This window comes from Priapulus caudatus, unplaced genomic scaffold (assembly GCF_000485595.1).
Source record: "Priapulus caudatus unplaced genomic scaffold, Priapulus_caudatus-5.0.1 Scaffold113, whole genome shotgun sequence".
NCBI lineage: Eukaryota > Metazoa > Priapulida > Priapulimorpha > Priapulimorphida > Priapulidae > Priapulus > Priapulus caudatus.
Genome location: NW_014577174.1, coordinates 367,684 through 384,704, shown reverse-complemented (window position 1 = coordinate 384,704; position 17,021 = coordinate 367,684). Strand labels below are relative to the sequence as shown.

The following is a 17,021-nucleotide window of genomic DNA, read 5'->3' as shown; positions in this document are numbered from 1 at the left end:
ACACACCGCACGCACGCACACTCACACACACACACACACACACACACACACACACACACACACACACACACACACACACACACACTACATGCGCGCGTGAGGGAGTGTGTGAGTGCATACGTGCGTGCGCTATTCCGGTATTGTAACTCCCTTGCGCGCACCCACCCAGGTGTATGATTATTTTAATGTATGTGACCGTGAATAGAGATGACAGTGTTCTCGGTTGTTTAGCATTTACACAATGCACCTCGTATACGAACGTATTGTCCAACTTATCCGTAGTTACGCACACACAGTGGATGTCAAGCATTCAGAGCCTGGTCGTCGGGCTACAGCCACCGTGTGCATTACACCTGTTCGCGACGTAGTTCGTCTCTTTCGCCGAATATTTTTCACAGTTCATATACCGTAATTATTTGCGAACACGCTTATCGCGGCCGCCCACTTAGCAAACCTGATTTAGAAATCCAGGAGGTACCCCCACAGAAACCGTCTACTGCCATTTGTCAACCATTTGAACCGTACACGCGTCGGAACGTGTTTTTCTCGCCAGCGCTGAATGGCGCGACGTTTGCTCGTAATCATTACTCTCAACCTTTTACTGGTTCCTAACCGCTAAAATGTCCTTAACCTGAAAAGTCACTCACAACCGCGCGCATTCAGAATCCGGGTGTGTACTTACGTTGTTAGCAATAATCATGATTTGAATTGCCGTCAGCTATCGAGTCAACCTTCAGCCCTGTTGCTGTGCGTTGGTGTGTGTGTGTATATATATATATATATATATATATAACCAAAACTTGAAATCTCGGACCGACAAGTAGCACGGATTTTGCGCTTTGTAGTCTGTGCGTTTCGAGCTTGTAATTAAACAGTAATCACTCAAACTGCTCAATTAGAAACGGATTATTGCAGCGCCGCCACCGGCGCCGTGTCTGAATTGCTAGTCTCAATTGCGTCCATGCGTGTATAGAATTGTCGTGGCCGAATGACAGCTAGAATAGCGCCGTGACCGATGGGAAAAAGAAGACCATTCACATATGTGACACTGCACGGGAATGTCATGCTAAGTTGTCGAGCCGAGTGTCGCGCGCCTCCGAAGCATTTGTCAGACACTGCGCTCTGTTCAATTAGACAGCGGAGGCTAAATGTCCAGTTGGTGCAAGCAAATGGTAACGTATCACCCATTCTTTTATAATTACACGAGCCGACGGGCTGTGTGATTAGGGCGACATGCCACTCCGTGGTTCCACTGTGCGGCACTAATATCGACCGGCACACCATTGGACCGTACGCGGGCGGGTTAGCCTGCATCCTTACGTGCAGGTGCGCGCGGACACGTCGCGTGGAGATATGGCTCTTGGCTGGTTGTCACGTGACCCACTAACTGCTGTCGGCGGAAGCCTGGCGTACAGAAAAATGTGTGTCTGAAAAGTTAGCTGTGTCTGCAAAGTTTGGTATGTGTCCGAGAAGTCAGCTATGCGCGTTTGTTAAAGCCAGCTTTGCACGCACGAAGTTATAGCTATTCGTCTTTTAAGGTTAACTACGCGTTTGCTAATTTAGGAATGCGTCGCGGCAATGTGCGTATATATTCATGTAAATTTCGGAAACACAGTGACTAGTTCCTTACAAAGCAAAATGTCTGGTGATGAAATAGGTGTAATAGGCGTGTTCGCATTATGTAGAGATCATAGATCATGTTTGTCAATCTAACTCTCTCAACTTATCTTGTTTGTACGGACTTGTTCGTGTTTGTTCATCGTATCAGGTAGATTACCTTTATACGTTTAGCAGAATCTGGTAACGGTGGTTATGTGTGCGCAGGTATTAATAACTATTGATCTCGCATGTTTCTGCAGACAATTTGATTGGTGATCGAGTTGACACGTGACGCGCGCATCAGCCATTGTTGCTGGTTTTCGGCGTCCACCGGTTGGTCACTATCATCTTACATTAGCTAACGCTTCCGAGTGCCTAATTTAATAGACTTTCATTACTAGTTAGCAGCGTCAGATATATGCCACTATTAGCAGTGGTATATTTTTTTAGTATATATATGTATGTATGTAATACCGTCTTACGTGTGATGCGTGCTGTTGCAATATTGAACAAAATCAAACGATGTGTTAAATGTAAAAAGTTGTAATAATTTTGTTACCAGTATAATATTTTGTTGTATATACAGAGGTATTCTAACTTGTGAGGTATGTAAATAATAAATATACGATGTACAGAAACATTTAATTTTATGTCCTTTTTTTATTTTCTGTACTTGTTGGAACTTCTATATATAATTACAAAATAAAAGCATCTAGGACCTGCAAATAAGGACCTCAATCGGGCCCTTCAGAGCATCACTAAGTTAATATTAAAGAGTTATAAATGACCTATTTATATCCATACACATATAAATAATAAATCACACATATAAAAGTATTTGGGCTTAAAAACCACCTTGTGGCTATCCAACATACTATCCCCTTGATATTTTGCTGCATACAACGCTGTCGTCGGCGATTTATATGAACAGTGTTATATAGCCTTATAATTATTGTCTTTAGCAATAGTGATTAACCTTTATTTGTACATATAAAGCTTTGATAGCTAGATTGGGTCGCTGCCCTTAATTTATCGCTCGTATAATCTCATTCCCAATAGACAGTATAGTCGAAGGGAAGACCGGCGTTATTATCCCATAATTCTTCAAGAGTTTTTCTCATCGAAAGTTTCATTATATCTAATTATTATATTAAATACAAAGCAGAAGCGTCTAGGACCTAGAAGGACTTCAGCCTGACCCCTGGTGCATCAATCTATCATGATGTTAATTCCAGATAAGGTTCCCGACTCGGGGTAGCTAAGCTTCCCTTGTGGGACGAAGGGGTGTGGGGGGGGGGGCGGTATATGTGTGTGTGCGTGTGTGTGGACGAAGGGGTGTGGGGGGGGGGGCGGTAGCTGCTGCACCCAGTGGGTATCAGGCTCTGACCTGGAGGCCAAAATGTCATCTAAAGTAGGTTACCGTTTACGGCGGATCTTCTATTGATGCAGCTCTCCCTAACCTACCGAGATCGTGAATAACTGCTCTTGAAATGAGTTACATGTAACCAGAAGTAGATAATAGGGAATAGATTCCCTATTTATCTACTTCTGATGTAACTGAAGTATAGTGGATGAAAACAGTCGATTGACTTTATTAAAATTTACCCGAGCTTGTATTTGGATCCATCAGGAGCACATGAATATCTCTATTCGGGTACTTCTGATTCCATGCGATTACCAACAATTAAACTAACAGTAGGAGCTTCAACTGGGGGGAGGGCCGCATGGGGGCACATCGACATCTTCACTCAAGTCCAACAGTAGCACATTGGCGGAAAAATATATCGCCGTAAAATTGAGATTCATAGACGAATAAATTATGAATTACTAGGGAGTATCCTAAAGAGCTCTATCAGAAAGAATATGCTCAATCCCCTGAAAGCAGGGCAACCGCCGATGGCTTAATGTGCTGAGTAAGTAGGGCCCTATATACTAGTCACCGCAGCAGTGGTGCTGCAGCAACGTATTGGTTATTGTTTGGAAGAACCAGCTATAGTGACTTACATTCGCACATTACGCGCAGAGTTCTCATGAGCGGGGTAATATTATTTAACTTATTTAATTGTAACACAGAAATGCGAAGAAAAAGCGCAGAAATACAGTCCAACATGTGAACCAATCGACCCGTACCACGTACTAACTCGGTTGAGTAAGACACCCGTACTTATAGCATGAGTTTGGGACTAATGCTAGGCATTCTATACATACGTGTAATGCAACAAAGCGGAGAGCTCAAAGAGGGCCAGTACTTTGGGAGAGAGAGAGCTTTTCGAAAGAGAATCTTCCTTGCGAGCACCTGCTCGCATCTGTGCTCCTCGTCTCTGCTGAATGCATCATAATCTGATAGGGTGGCGCCTTTGTGTGGAGGAATTAACTCCTCGCCCGCGGGCAGGACTCAATAACGTCTCTAGTGTGCATTTTTTACACAAAAAGCATTACATGTAGTACTCACTGCAGTCACCAGAAAACAGGAGCCATAGTCGCAAGGACAGTGGGTGTACAAAGGTACAGTGAGCACTGAGTACTGATAGCGAACACAAGTCTGTTTTAGATACAAGAAAAATTCCGGTTTGTCTACGCTTGATTTTTTTTATTTAAAACTTTTTAAGACAAGCACGGAGCATTCATTTACAATTTTCATCTTAAATAAACCTATAATATCACACCTCCGCGCCAAAAAGGTATACTAATACAAACAATAACAGGAGTTTCATGACATAAAAGACTGATCGTAAGCGCGTATGGCTCATAGGGTCTATGCCCCCCCAGGGTACTGCCGGAACGTACCCTGGGTACGGTCCGGTATACCGGAACGTATCCTGGTCACTACTTGATATGGTTAGGGTTAGGATTAGGATTAGGGTTAGGGTTAGGGAGTAGGCGTAGGCGACTCCCTAGACTCGTTACAAACTCCACGACAGATGGCGCTCTCGCTCATGGGCTCAATGTACGAAGGTGCACTGTGCAGTGCATGCAGTTGGGACGCGTTAGTGGAGTAGGCGAGGTACGGTCCGGCATATTAGATAGTACCAGGGTACGTTCCGGTATACCGGACCTTACCCAGGGTACGTTCCGGTATACCGGACCTTACCCAGGGTACGTTCCGGCAGTACCCTGGGGGACATAGACCCTCTCAGCCATAGGATGTTGCATTCAAACACAACTCAATATACACTTATTCACAATTCGTTATTTCAGTTATACGAAATATTATAAATTTTTTACTACAGTTTCTTTCCTTAAGACCTGGTACTTGGACTTTAATACCATAGATAATGATTACTGTAGCACGAAGGGTCGTTGTCGTATCAGGTACTACATATATGTAGCCGAGGTAGTTTTAGGTTGTTTAGTTTTTTTTGTTATGAAAACCATAGAAAACGTTTTTTTAATATGATTAAACGTAACAGGTTTAACGTAAAGGCAACAGAAACCTCACATGACATGCAGGAGGAGCTCTTGAAAACTCTCCTGGGGTTTAGGGTTGGCAGCAGCCTTATTGGTAATATTACTATAGTTCAGCTTACTAAACAGTACCTGGAGATACTTTGGGGAGCTAGATCAGCTGCACCCGAGCTGCACTCACAAACCTATATTAAAGGGGGGGCACGGAATGATTTTTTTTTTTAATTATTTGCAGGGAAATACCGATCTAAAGGTTCCCAGTCATGCATGCATACATACACGCACGCACGCACGCACGCACGCACGCACGCACGCACACACACACACACACACACATAAACACATACATACATACATAATATATATGTTTATATTTTTATATGAGGTATGTTTAGGGTTAGGGTTAGGGTTAGGGTACACTTCTGTAGTACAAGTCTGGTACACTTTGTGTATACATATAATATGTACCTCGGGTACATATATGTAGTACCTGATACGACAACGACCCCTTCAGCATTACTGTATTACATCATCTATATGTTTGACTGGTTATATGTATGGTTTGACATGGGCGATCAGGGAATGTGAGCCGGAATGAATCTAGAGTTACATGTATCATTGTAGCGTAGGCTACCTTACGTAGGCAAGCTCTCTACAAATGCCGTCTGTAAGGCGCCTCAGCTAGATTCATAAAGCCAGATTTTTTTAGAGCCGATCTAAACTTGCTGACTACCGGTCGCTATGAACAGCCGCATATTTCTCGTGGCCCGAATAGCCAGATCCATTAACCAACCTTAAAAACAATAAGCCTGCATGTGGCTTAAAAACTATTAGCATACGACCATTTCATCAGTCACTGGTCTTCAGCAAAGACTAGTGCACGGAACTGCACGAAATACGCTGACTAAGTTCCGATCTCTGTGGAACATATGGTAGAACCAAAGATCGAGAGATAAGAAGTCTATCTGGATTTGCGTGGAACTAGACGTGGAACTAGACGTGGAACCATGGAACCAACTCGTGGTGCCATCTAGTGAGAACATTTACGCATAACACTTTTACAAGGTTCATTACATCAGGATTACATGAAAGATGAATTTCAGGCTATGCGAATCGATATACAACCGCAGATATGATAGAAACAAGGATTACAGTGTTTCAGTAGAAATACCACGACAGAAATAAACCGTTACCATAGCTGTGTATGATCACAACATGAACTGAAATGCCTGCAGTAGCCGACCAAAATTAAAACTACAACCCACTTTCTAGCGGCCATGAATATTTTATGCTCCAATTATAAAAATGTCCAAGGTAATTTCAAAATAAACCAAAATATATTAACAATATAAGCAAAGTTATAATAATTTGGTCGAGATTTCTTTGCTATCTGTAACTGAATTGTGAACGAAAATTTAATCCATTTTAACACTTAGTCTTGTGATGAATATGAACGTCTAACAAGTCAGTAAACAATAGTTATGCATGTTCATACTGTTACTTCAATCTACTTTGTAAGCCACAAGCAATGAGAAACGGCAGCATAAATCTATCAAAATTTTTACACATATATAATTACAGATCTACCTCTATAATAACAGATCACATTATTATCATCTTACTCTCGATAATTCCGACAACACTGATCAATACCCGACCAGAAATCTACTAAAAAAATATAGCCGGTCTTTCTCCGCCGGTCTTTGTACGATCAAGGTCGCGACGTCCTCCCGGTTAAGACAGCTCCTCGAGTCGATCAAGGTCGCGGCGCTCCCGGTCAGGACAGCTCTTCGAGTTGACGCTCCAGCTCTTGTTTTCTCGTGAGCAGCTGCGCGGCTAGCCTCTTGTCGTGTTCGCACCGGTTCTCGAGGCTCTGCATGAGCGGGCCCGTCAGCACCTCCATCATGTGGCAGATGGACTTGGTGAAGACGGCGCTGTTGTGTAGCCGCGTGACGAGGTCGAGGTCCTTGCTAGCGAACGTGCTCGTGTATGCCTCCGACTCCTCCTCCGTGAGAATGCCGGGAAGCGTGACGAGCGACTGCATGCTCTCGCGGCTGATGTGGCTGGAGGGCGCCACCTGCAGCGGCACCTCGATGCGCTCGTACATCGGCGGCTCGCCCTCCGGGCTGTGATTGGTCGACTGAAAGCACGTGACCTGGATGCGCTGCTGCTTGCTCTTCTTGTCCTCGTTGAACGTCGAGAATATGAGGCCCACGAAGCACTCGTCCATGAGCTGGTACATCGCCTGTCACGGGTTTATTAGATCTGATTATTAGAATATGAGGCCCACGAAGCACTCGTCCATGAGCTGGTACATCGCCTGTCATGGGTTTATTAGATCTGATTAATAGTATAAACGAGACAGGCAGGTGGGAAGGCAAGCTGGCAGACAGACAGACAGCAAACAGGCAGACAGAAAGAAGAGACAGACAAATACACGATATATATATATATATATATACTAACTATAATACAATAGAAATAATACCTGTGTTCTAACGTCCACGTGTGATGGCCAGACTGTAATGTGTGGGTGGGAATGGTACCAACCCAGGACTCTCATCGGTCGCTTGAGTTCGGCAGTCAGGATTTCAGCATGTATCGCGGCATTTGACAACTGCTCCGGTGAAATTTCCACCCTATCCTTCCTCTTGTCAGATCTAAAAAACAGATAGACAAGACTTAAGTTTTTTCGAGTGAATCAAGTGGTAAGTCACAACAACCAATTACATCATTGCCGGCCAGTGCATATTCAAGGCAAGATTACACCTAATTTGTTCTGATGAAGTTTGGAAAAGTTAATGCTGTGATATTTTCATAGGAAAAAGGATAAAATAAGAAGTTGATAGTGCATGGTATTGATAAGTGCTTTGTAATGTAAGATTTTAATAAAGCGAGAAGTGTATACATTTATTTGAATTCAGTGTTACACAGTGAGAAACAGTGGACCATTGAATGATTGATTCTATCGGGGCTCTTGTATTGCCAACCTAGACGGACATGCGGACCCGGTAGTTGCGCGCAGCGCACAGCGCGCGGCGAAGCCGCTCCCCCACAGCGAATACGCCGCCCGCTTTTTGTCCACTTAGACAGATATCTTAGACAGGGGCCTGAAAACGAACTCCGCGAAAACGGGGCGGAATCCAACCGACATTTCGCCATCGACGGCTAGAGGCCATCTCCAAACGGCCCCTAAAAATTTTTGGCGATGGCGCGCCTTACGGGTAACACATAGTGGCTCCTACTAGAAACCCCAAGAAATGCTGTCACTCATTCGCCGCTACGCAATGACGTGGGCTACTGCCGAGTATAGCGTTATGTCTATCACAGAGGTTTTAACCAAGTCTGGTATGGCGCTGCACGCGGGCGGGCACGGTCTAGATGCTATATCCAAAACCGCCGCCGCCGCGTGCCTGGCTGCGTACGTCGTCCGTTGCCGAACAAAGCGTCATGTCAATCAGACATGTTTTTACGAACAGCCCCCCTCCTCCCCCCGCGCTGCCCGTGGCGCCTGGCTGACGGCGTGACTCGCAGCTCGCCGAGTTTTTGCGGTCGCGGCTTTTCAGCATACGCGTTTAACGAATACGCCTACGGCGATAATGCTAAATAAAAACGATATCTATTTAGTACGAAACTGTGAATGTTCATAGTTCTCTATCATAAAACTCTACTGTGTTTCACCTATTATTGCCGACAACTTCGTGTAAGTCGTGCATGACGTGACTAGGTGACAATTGTTAGTTACGCCAGGTGACAATATGCGCGACATACAGAAATACGCCACCACACTGACACACAAATATATATATGCACATGTTTTTACGAAGACGGCGGAGCACGACATTCCAGCCCACCTCCTCCCCCCCGCGCGCACGTAGCCGGGCACGGTCAAAATGCTATCTCCAACAAACGCTGGCTCGGGGAGTTTTTGCGCCGCGGGACGGCGCGAGCGGCTTATTATTTAAATAACATAAAATAACAAGTCGTCACGCTTTTATCAGATGTGTTGTACATGTCAGTACATGTATTCGTATCTGAATTCATGCAATAATGAGTTTTTAATAATCATAATCATAAGTCGGCCGTAGCCGAGCCGGTGTACGTGTCCCAAAAACTGCACGATGTTACGCTGCCCGCTCGAGCCGTAATCGGCTGGCTAGCGTTGACATTCTCGGTAGACTTCGTGGTGACTTTCGTAGTAAATACATTTCGTATTTATTTAGCATTATATTTTATTGAAATGCTGCAAGTGCCTGTGTGCCTGGCTGCGGCAGCATTGATGCATGTATATTATATAGATACCTTATTGACCCGGCTCCCCCCCAAGGCCGCCGTAGTCAAGCCGGTGTACGTGTGACGAAAACTGTGCGATGTTACGCTTCCCGTTATACGGATTCGCGCGCCCGCCCTCCTTCGGCGCGCGAATTCGTATAGCGGGCAGCGCGAGATGCTACATACAACACCGCGCGGTCGCGTGCGCCCAGTCCCGCGGAAGTGCGCCGCTTAACCGCTCTCGGCGGTCGGGGAACAACGTATCTTTTGCGCAACGCCATCTTGTACCCGGTCTCTCTGGAATAACGTTAGACTATACAAATTTTCGGTGCACAATTTACGGTACCACATTAAGGTGTGCACGCATCCGGCTCAGCCTTTCAAACACAGAGAACCCAGAATGTCATACCTACGAAGCAGCATCACTGCAGAAATATGAGACACTCTGTTTTCGTCGACTTCCCCAATACATAGACCCATCACCTCTTCGTTCTCTGTTGATAGCGCGTGTGTAAGACACACCATAAAGGCATCTGACGATAGTTTTACGCATGATACAGTCATATTTAGTAGTTGTAACTCATTGAGTTAATCCGTGGAGTAAGAACAAAAATAGTGACAACAAACTGTATCAAGCCAAGTAGTCAAAAATCAGTAGATGGGCACCGTCTTTACATATTGACAATCTATGCTATTCTACACTAAACTACTAATAAAGCACAGAGAACGGAGCCAGTCTAACACATCACCAAAAGACGGCGCTGAAGTTATTGAAATTCAGCGCCATCTAGTGGAAATATTCGTCTAAAACTCGCCAAATATAATACGAAATTACGACCATAGGTACACCACTGATCTCTATAAATAACAGTTATTTATAGAGATCAGTGAGGTACACCCATAGAAATAATATATAGTGTTTCTATATATTTCTATGGATATCCCTGAGAACACTATCACTGAGTGATGTATGTATTGATTTAAGAGATATTCAAGACAAAGCCGTACACTTCAACCCATGAGGCACGATTCACACACGCACGCACACATTTTAGGGAATATCTATCGTTGACTTGTGTAAATCACAGTAAATGACACAAGACAAGGTTTTATATTGACCAACGAAATGTTTATTTTATTGATTCAACTATCAACCAACAACTCGCTTTTTTTTTACAAAATACGGAATGTGTGATGCAGCTTAATATTCCAAACTCTTCAAAGCAGTTTTCTAATGACGGGATAATAAATCTTAAACTGCGTTTTGACCCTACAGTATTATATTTAAAACAACCCTTACAACATAAAATTCATATCCGCAATTACTATGACAGATTCCTTTTCCACCTACAAACACGTGTACACATAGGGAAGACTTACAGTTACATTAAAATAACCAGGGCAAATAAAATGATTGTGTTGTCTGAAAAAGTCTAAAGATTAGTGTATAAGAAAGATAGGATCAGAAGGGTGCCGGTAAGGTAGAACAGGAGATATAGAGGGTGAGAGATAAAATCGGAAGAGTAGGATAGGGTACTGAAAGAAATGCTGTCATTCTCATAGCAGATACGAAGCGTGATATCATGACATAACATTTGAACTTTGTTTAATGTAGCATGGTAAATTTCTCAACGTTTCCAATAAAATCTGTATAATTTTCTTGACATCAAAACAATCGTGATGCCCATACAATGTGATCATGTTTGCTGCTCTCTTTGTATATTAAATTAAAACTTATAAATTTACACCATTAAATAAAAATAGCCTAAACATGTTTGAACTATAAATAAAATCACTAGACATCCGTATGTCGACCAGACAATCTGACATAATTCCTGTACCGGGGAAGCATGATTAACTAAGCATAGGTTCATGTCAATACAAACAAGTCGGGATAGAATATGCAGCTTGCATGCGACTATAGTACGTAATGTAAATCTAGTTTATCTCCATTATAATGTCTGACTCAGATACTATCAATCACAGCAGTATACGTGAAGTGTTATAATGGAGCTGCTAGTACACTTCCTGCACATTATATTAGAGACAATTAACCATTACTTGCACTTTCAAGTAATGCACATTCATAATGAAAACCAATGAGTACATTCGCTGTAATTTCGCTATTAATAAGATTGAGTGTTACAATACAAGGTTGATTGTGGCATCATATATATCTGATTAGTCAACAGGTCTCTGCATCATGCTGTGTTTAAGAATATAGTCAAAGCACGCATATATATAAATGCGAAAGTATTCTATCACTTAATTCCGTTAACAGCTGCAACTGTTAACATGGGGATGCCACAGTATAAAATTATAGCTAAATGGTTGCTATATAGTGACATAACAGGCCATTAGAAGGTTGCACGTGTCACTGATGATTAAGTGATGAAAATGTCATGTCAGTTTTATACCACACTATGTAACTGTATTTTATGGTAATAAATATTAGGACGAGTGTAGAGATCCACCCCACATGTCCTTATACCTGGTATATATATATATATATGTGAAAACCAGGACAGTCAAACAACACAAGCCTACTTGGTGAAACAAACGTGCCTCAGAGGTCATAGCTGCTCAGACCTGCCAGATCCCACCTTCATAACAGCAGCAGAAGCATGAGACTTTTGCATGTATCACATCAAGTATTTACAGTGAAATACAAGCCAAGCTATGTGGTGCCTATTTGTGAATATTTTTCTGGAATATGGCATTCACCCTGTGTGTTACAAATCCAATAATGAAATTCAGCCCAGTAGTAGCATTTGTTACTGTTTATAACATAAGTACGGTGACATTTTTATGCTTTCTTGAAGCAAAGCCAAACTGAAATACCTGTTTGGACTTGTTGGCAACCTACAACACGTGTGGTATTTTATATTAAAGCTATTTGTATATGTGCAGTTACTCGGCGTCATACACGAACAACCATGCTACACGATTACATAAGATGTTATACACATTACTATTACATGACATTTTCTAACTGCCATTAGACGTCTGCAAGCATGCGCCTTAATGCGCGCCTGCGTATCGATGTGACGTCTCAATGTCTCATCACGTTGGTGTCTCACCCGAGGCACGCAACTCCAGCAGGTCTTGCTGTCACATGATGCTTCCCGCACAGTACTGATCATTGCAAAGCCACATCTCCTCATGGATTAACCATATGCGAGACATCCCATATCTGCAATCAAAGAAATCACACATCTGACATAAACACGATACAGTTTCAAGAATAGCTGCATTATACTATGAGGGATATATCTGCTACAATAGTATACTATATAAGATAAATGCCAATTTAACATGTACTTTACGGACACGATGTACAGCATTTAAATTTAGTACGGATGGAAAAAAAAATCACTAGAGTGATGCATGTAAGGATGCAAGTTATTGTAGACATGTACCAGTAACCCAAGTCTCTTATACTGGGCAACATACTGTTAGCTTACACTTACAGGCCAGCATATATATATATGCAGGCATGCTTGACATTCTACAGATGTAGTGATAACACAAACACACTTTGAAAGATTATAATGAAGCTGCCATCACATAGCTCAATTGTGGCATCAATTCCAACGTGGCTGCGTTACATGTAACATTCACTGACCTTGATAACCGAGTCTGTCCCAGCTGTCACTAGACGCCCAGTTGTTTCGTCCAAGTTCATACACACAACGTGATGTCTTGCATCGTGGAAGAGCGCATGTGACTTTTTGCTGAGAAATAAAAATACCATGCAGTGCATGTGAGTGCTAACAAGCAACTTTAATGACATCCCAGCGAATCTTTGTAATATTGTCATTACTTCGAGGAATTGCATATCAAATTATATATCTACGCCAACTCTCAGACCCCCTTGTGCCTTGCATAGGGTTCACGTTAGGTTAGACAATGTTAATTACCTATTACTCACCCATCTCATCATAGAAAACATTACATTACCTGTTACTCTACTACTTACCCAATTTTTATTAGGTCAGACTCTGTTACCAATTTTGTACACACCTTTTATATTTTTACTTTTTTCTCAGTAAGATTATGTTACTTACTTCTAATATAACATTTATCAGGGTTACAGATTACATTCCCTATACTTACTCATCTTCTGATAACGATCTAACGCAGTCGTCACACACCCTGACTTCAAACTCGTGACCTAGCAGCGGCAAACGTGACCGATGTGCACTGCACTTGTCACATACCGCACGCCCACACTTGCGGCAATGGTGCTGAAAAGAAGCGCAGCTGAATTACTTTCTCACACCCACACTTTGATCAACTTCCTAGAAAAGGATTTACTTACATAATATTATTAATCCCATACTGATATTTATACATGCAAATAACAAGCAAAGTTAGCTCCAGTGCCGATTTATTTTATACTATAGTAAAGCTTTTACTTTTCCAAAAGAGACAGTGCTTGCCCTTCGCAGTTTTTAAGTGGCTGCATGAGCGTTGGTAAGGTTACTTACACCACCAGTAAACAGCGCACAGACCTGTTATGTCTAGCAAAATATAACCAGCTTCTGAAGTCAAATGGGCCCAAATTCTGAAGCTTGCAGGAAGACAATAGAGGGGGTCAAGGCTATTGTAATGTCATAGTGGCACTAACATAGGATCATTTACCTGTCTGACCCCAATGGTTTTCCTATCCCACATGTCTTTAACATTCCAGAAGAATGGCTCACCACATTTCTGGCAGGTGTCACTGTCCAACCAATCCGGCGTCTGCAGATGAAAACAAGATGGAATTCGTGGTTTTTCTTAAAAGGTAATTTTACGCAGAAACACAGCCTAGCCAGTTTTTTTTAAATGAAATGGCACTTGACCTTAGGCACTAAATGACACTGAAGTAAGGCTACAGACTCAATTATTTTTACGTAAACACGATATCACAAGTATGAACATTTTGCAACTTTTTTTTTAAATATTGCAAATAGTGGCTAACAAATGCTACAATGTTAATATATATAGAATATACTTCACAATAAAAATGCCCCACATTACCAAGATGTTTACTTTTATAACCAACCGAGGTGCAACAACCTGTTCACTAACTCATTTCCCTCAACTTATCCATTAAAATAATACCACGAAAACGTAATTGTGCAGGGTATGGGGTGAGGTGAGGTATATATTGGGAATAATACCTCATTCCTCTGCAAGGTCATGTCCCAGGTGATGATTATACAATCCTCAGCAGCGGAAAACAGCTGCTGTGTACCAGTAGCATAGCTCAGCCCGGTCACCTTCTGACTGCAAATCAAGTGGAGAACGTGAGCAAAATATCTACACTTTCCCATTGAAAATTCACAGCAATCACTGGGACTGGCTGATGCTTTACATGTTAGCCCTCTTACATGGCATGGTAGTTGCATCCTACTAGACTTCATAGCCAAGTGACACACTATACTGGTAACGACACTCACTGATGTCCCTGTAGTTCAAATGCAGTTCCCTTTTGTCCTCCGATGTCCCACACTATGACCAACTGGTCGAAGCTTCCCGAGCAAAGGAGTCTTTTTACAGGATCCCAAGCTAAGCACCTGATACTGCCTGCAACAATGAATAGATATCTATCATTCAACTGGTTTATCTCACCACATGTTCAGCATCGTCATATTTAACTATAAACTATTAAATTAATATATATATATATATTAATCCAATTAATTGCATGTAATAAAATTTAGATTTATCATATAAAAGCCTTATTATCCAAGCAAATACTTGCTGTTGTTACATGTTTCTAATAATTTGTATATTTGCCTGAATGTCCCTTTAGTGTTGTGATGTATACATAGTCATTATTGTCAACTTTCAAGACCGTGATAGCTCCCGACAGGTCCCCGATAAATGCATGCTTGGTTTGAATATCAAAGCTGAAGGCATTAAGGAATCTTACTAATATAGCACTTCATTTAAACTTTTGTTCTGATCAACCAAACAATTTCTTACACAGCTCACAAACACACATCAACAGCAAACTGCATAGAATAGAATGGGATAGAATAGGATATGACAGGCTAGATCAGAATAGAATAGAATGGTAATGGAAACATAATATAATAGAATATAACAGAACAAAACAGAACTGAATAGAATGGAATTCACGTTCATGGGTTACAAAATATGAAACAAGATGAAAAGCACACATAGAGACACAGCAATGATGCAACATGTGTAAAAGGACAAGTCACGTTCCAGTTCGCCCGCTTAATAACCGCTGGAAGGATACTCCAATGCCGTGCACCACGAATTTGCTTGGAAGCCGCCCAGTCTTCGTCCCGTCTCGGAGCAATGCCACGTGAAGTACTTGTCGCGCCCACAGCTTAGCACCCACTCACACGGCAACACAAAGTGCACTTGCGTAACATTGCTCTGATGAGCTGCAATGTAACAATGTGACACTCACTGTGAAATGTATCATTTCAGTTACACATCAAAAATATCGCTCAAAATCGCAGCACCTCTGATTCAATATGTACATAATTTAAAATCGAGTAAATTTTCAGATTATTCGAACATTTTACTGGAGTGATATAGTTTCTACCCACAGGTGGATTTATTTCAAAACTAAATTATTTTATAAGATAAAATGTAATCAGCTGACATTATTCTAAGATACATCTTGTTGTTGGATTATACAGACACTCTAAATGATAAACCCAGTAATGAAGCCATCTATGCAACTTGCAGTACTGACATACCTAAATAATCTCTTTGGTGTGATATTCTGTTATAGTCTTCAGAAAGGCTAAACTCCTACAATGAAAAAATACTAAAAATCAAAAATCAAATACTACTATGGTTATCAGGAGTAGATAATAGGGATATTATCTATGGATATAGGGATAAGAAAATAATTTCCCTATTATCTACTCCTGATGGTTATGTTACCTGTCTCTAAGTTATCTTCAAGTAATCTTGAAAACTTCATCAGAGAAACAAAGACGTAATGATTATATTGCATAGCACATATTTTAGTGCAACCGAGATCACACATCTAATTAAAACATTGTGTTGACCATCTGGTTTTGACATTCCAAATACAAGATTCTACATACGGATATTGTGCCATTCTCCATCCCTACAAACAGTCTTCTGGTCTCCATATTGTAGCTAAGAGATGTTGGTATCGCTACAAATAGTTAAGCAAAATCATTAGCATTACATCTCCCTAAACAAAATAAGTTTTCAATCTCGATCAGCAAACAATTAACTCAAACGACCACGCAAACGTTCCTGGCCTTTAAAGCACTTGAGTGACATGCTTTCAATATATTGGCAGCAGTTTGATATAACTAGTGCCGCAGAGCGACAGCGCTCAACTGACGTGTACTGTAGCCGGGTATTCTTCTGATAAACTCACTGGCAACTGAATCAAGTGCCCCCTCCCGCCACCGCGTTCGCGCTCAGAGCATATATCTAGGATACTACTAATACAGATCTAAAATCTATGATAGCTAGGCTTTAGTATACCGGTAGTACAGTAATAAAGATACAGCTGTGTAACTTTAATGACTTCGCTATATTAACATGTTATCAGGAGTAGATGAAGAGGAGTATGACTGGCTAAGAACAAGAGAAATTCAACATATTTATACTCGTATTTACCTATGATTGATTTAGTGAAATCCAATAAAAATTACATCGTCACTAGCGCTGAACATCCAAAATCTCATCACACTTTACTGTGTATCGATACCTCTTCTTATTATGTAGTT

The 17,021-nt window shown here is 41.7% G+C and overlaps 2 protein-coding genes across 2 annotated transcripts in view; both read right to left on the bottom strand.

The window, feature by feature from the left end:
* Positions 1–6,422: 6,422 nt before the first annotated feature.
* LOC106805417 (lys-63-specific deubiquitinase BRCC36-like) lies at positions 6,423–9,930 on the bottom strand. Its single transcript, XM_014806988.1, has 3 exons — positions 9,686–9,930; positions 7,493–7,664; positions 6,423–7,249 (listed from the first exon to the last, which is right to left on the bottom strand). Exons 1-3 carry the CDS (start codon positions 9,838–9,840, stop codon positions 6,782–6,784), a joined length of 795 nt encoding a protein of 264 aa, XP_014662474.1. The 5' UTR covers positions 9,841–9,930; the 3' UTR covers positions 6,423–6,781.
* Positions 9,931–10,383: 453 nt separating this feature from the next.
* Positions 10,384–17,021, bottom strand: part of LOC106805440 (WD repeat and FYVE domain-containing protein 2-like) — a gene marked incomplete in the record, with an annotated part of 11,532 nt that continues 4,894 nt past the window's right edge. Inside the window, 10 exon segments of the mRNA XM_014807019.1 lie at positions 10,384–12,469; positions 12,902–13,010; positions 13,393–13,523; positions 13,921–14,022; positions 14,445–14,550; positions 14,724–14,850; positions 15,064–15,176; positions 15,533–15,683; positions 16,005–16,059; positions 16,362–16,435. Of these exon segments, the coding sequence (XP_014662505.1) occupies positions 12,437–12,469; positions 12,902–13,010; positions 13,393–13,523; positions 13,921–14,022; positions 14,445–14,550; positions 14,724–14,850; positions 15,064–15,176; positions 15,533–15,683; positions 16,005–16,059; positions 16,362–16,435 (1,001 nt within the window).

Coding starts and splice junctions, on each gene's coding strand:
- LOC106805417 (XM_014806988.1), bottom strand. CDS start 9,840: ATGACTGTATCATGCGTAAAACTATCGTCAGATGCCTTTATGGTGTGT. Junction 7,665..9,685: donor GCAGTGATGCTGCTTCGTAG/GTATGACATTCT, acceptor TCTGTTTTTTAG/ATCTGACAAGAGGAAGGATA. Junction 7,250..7,492: donor ACGTGGACGTTAGAACACAG/GTATTATTTCTA, acceptor AACCCGTGACAG/GCGATGTACCAGCTCATGGA.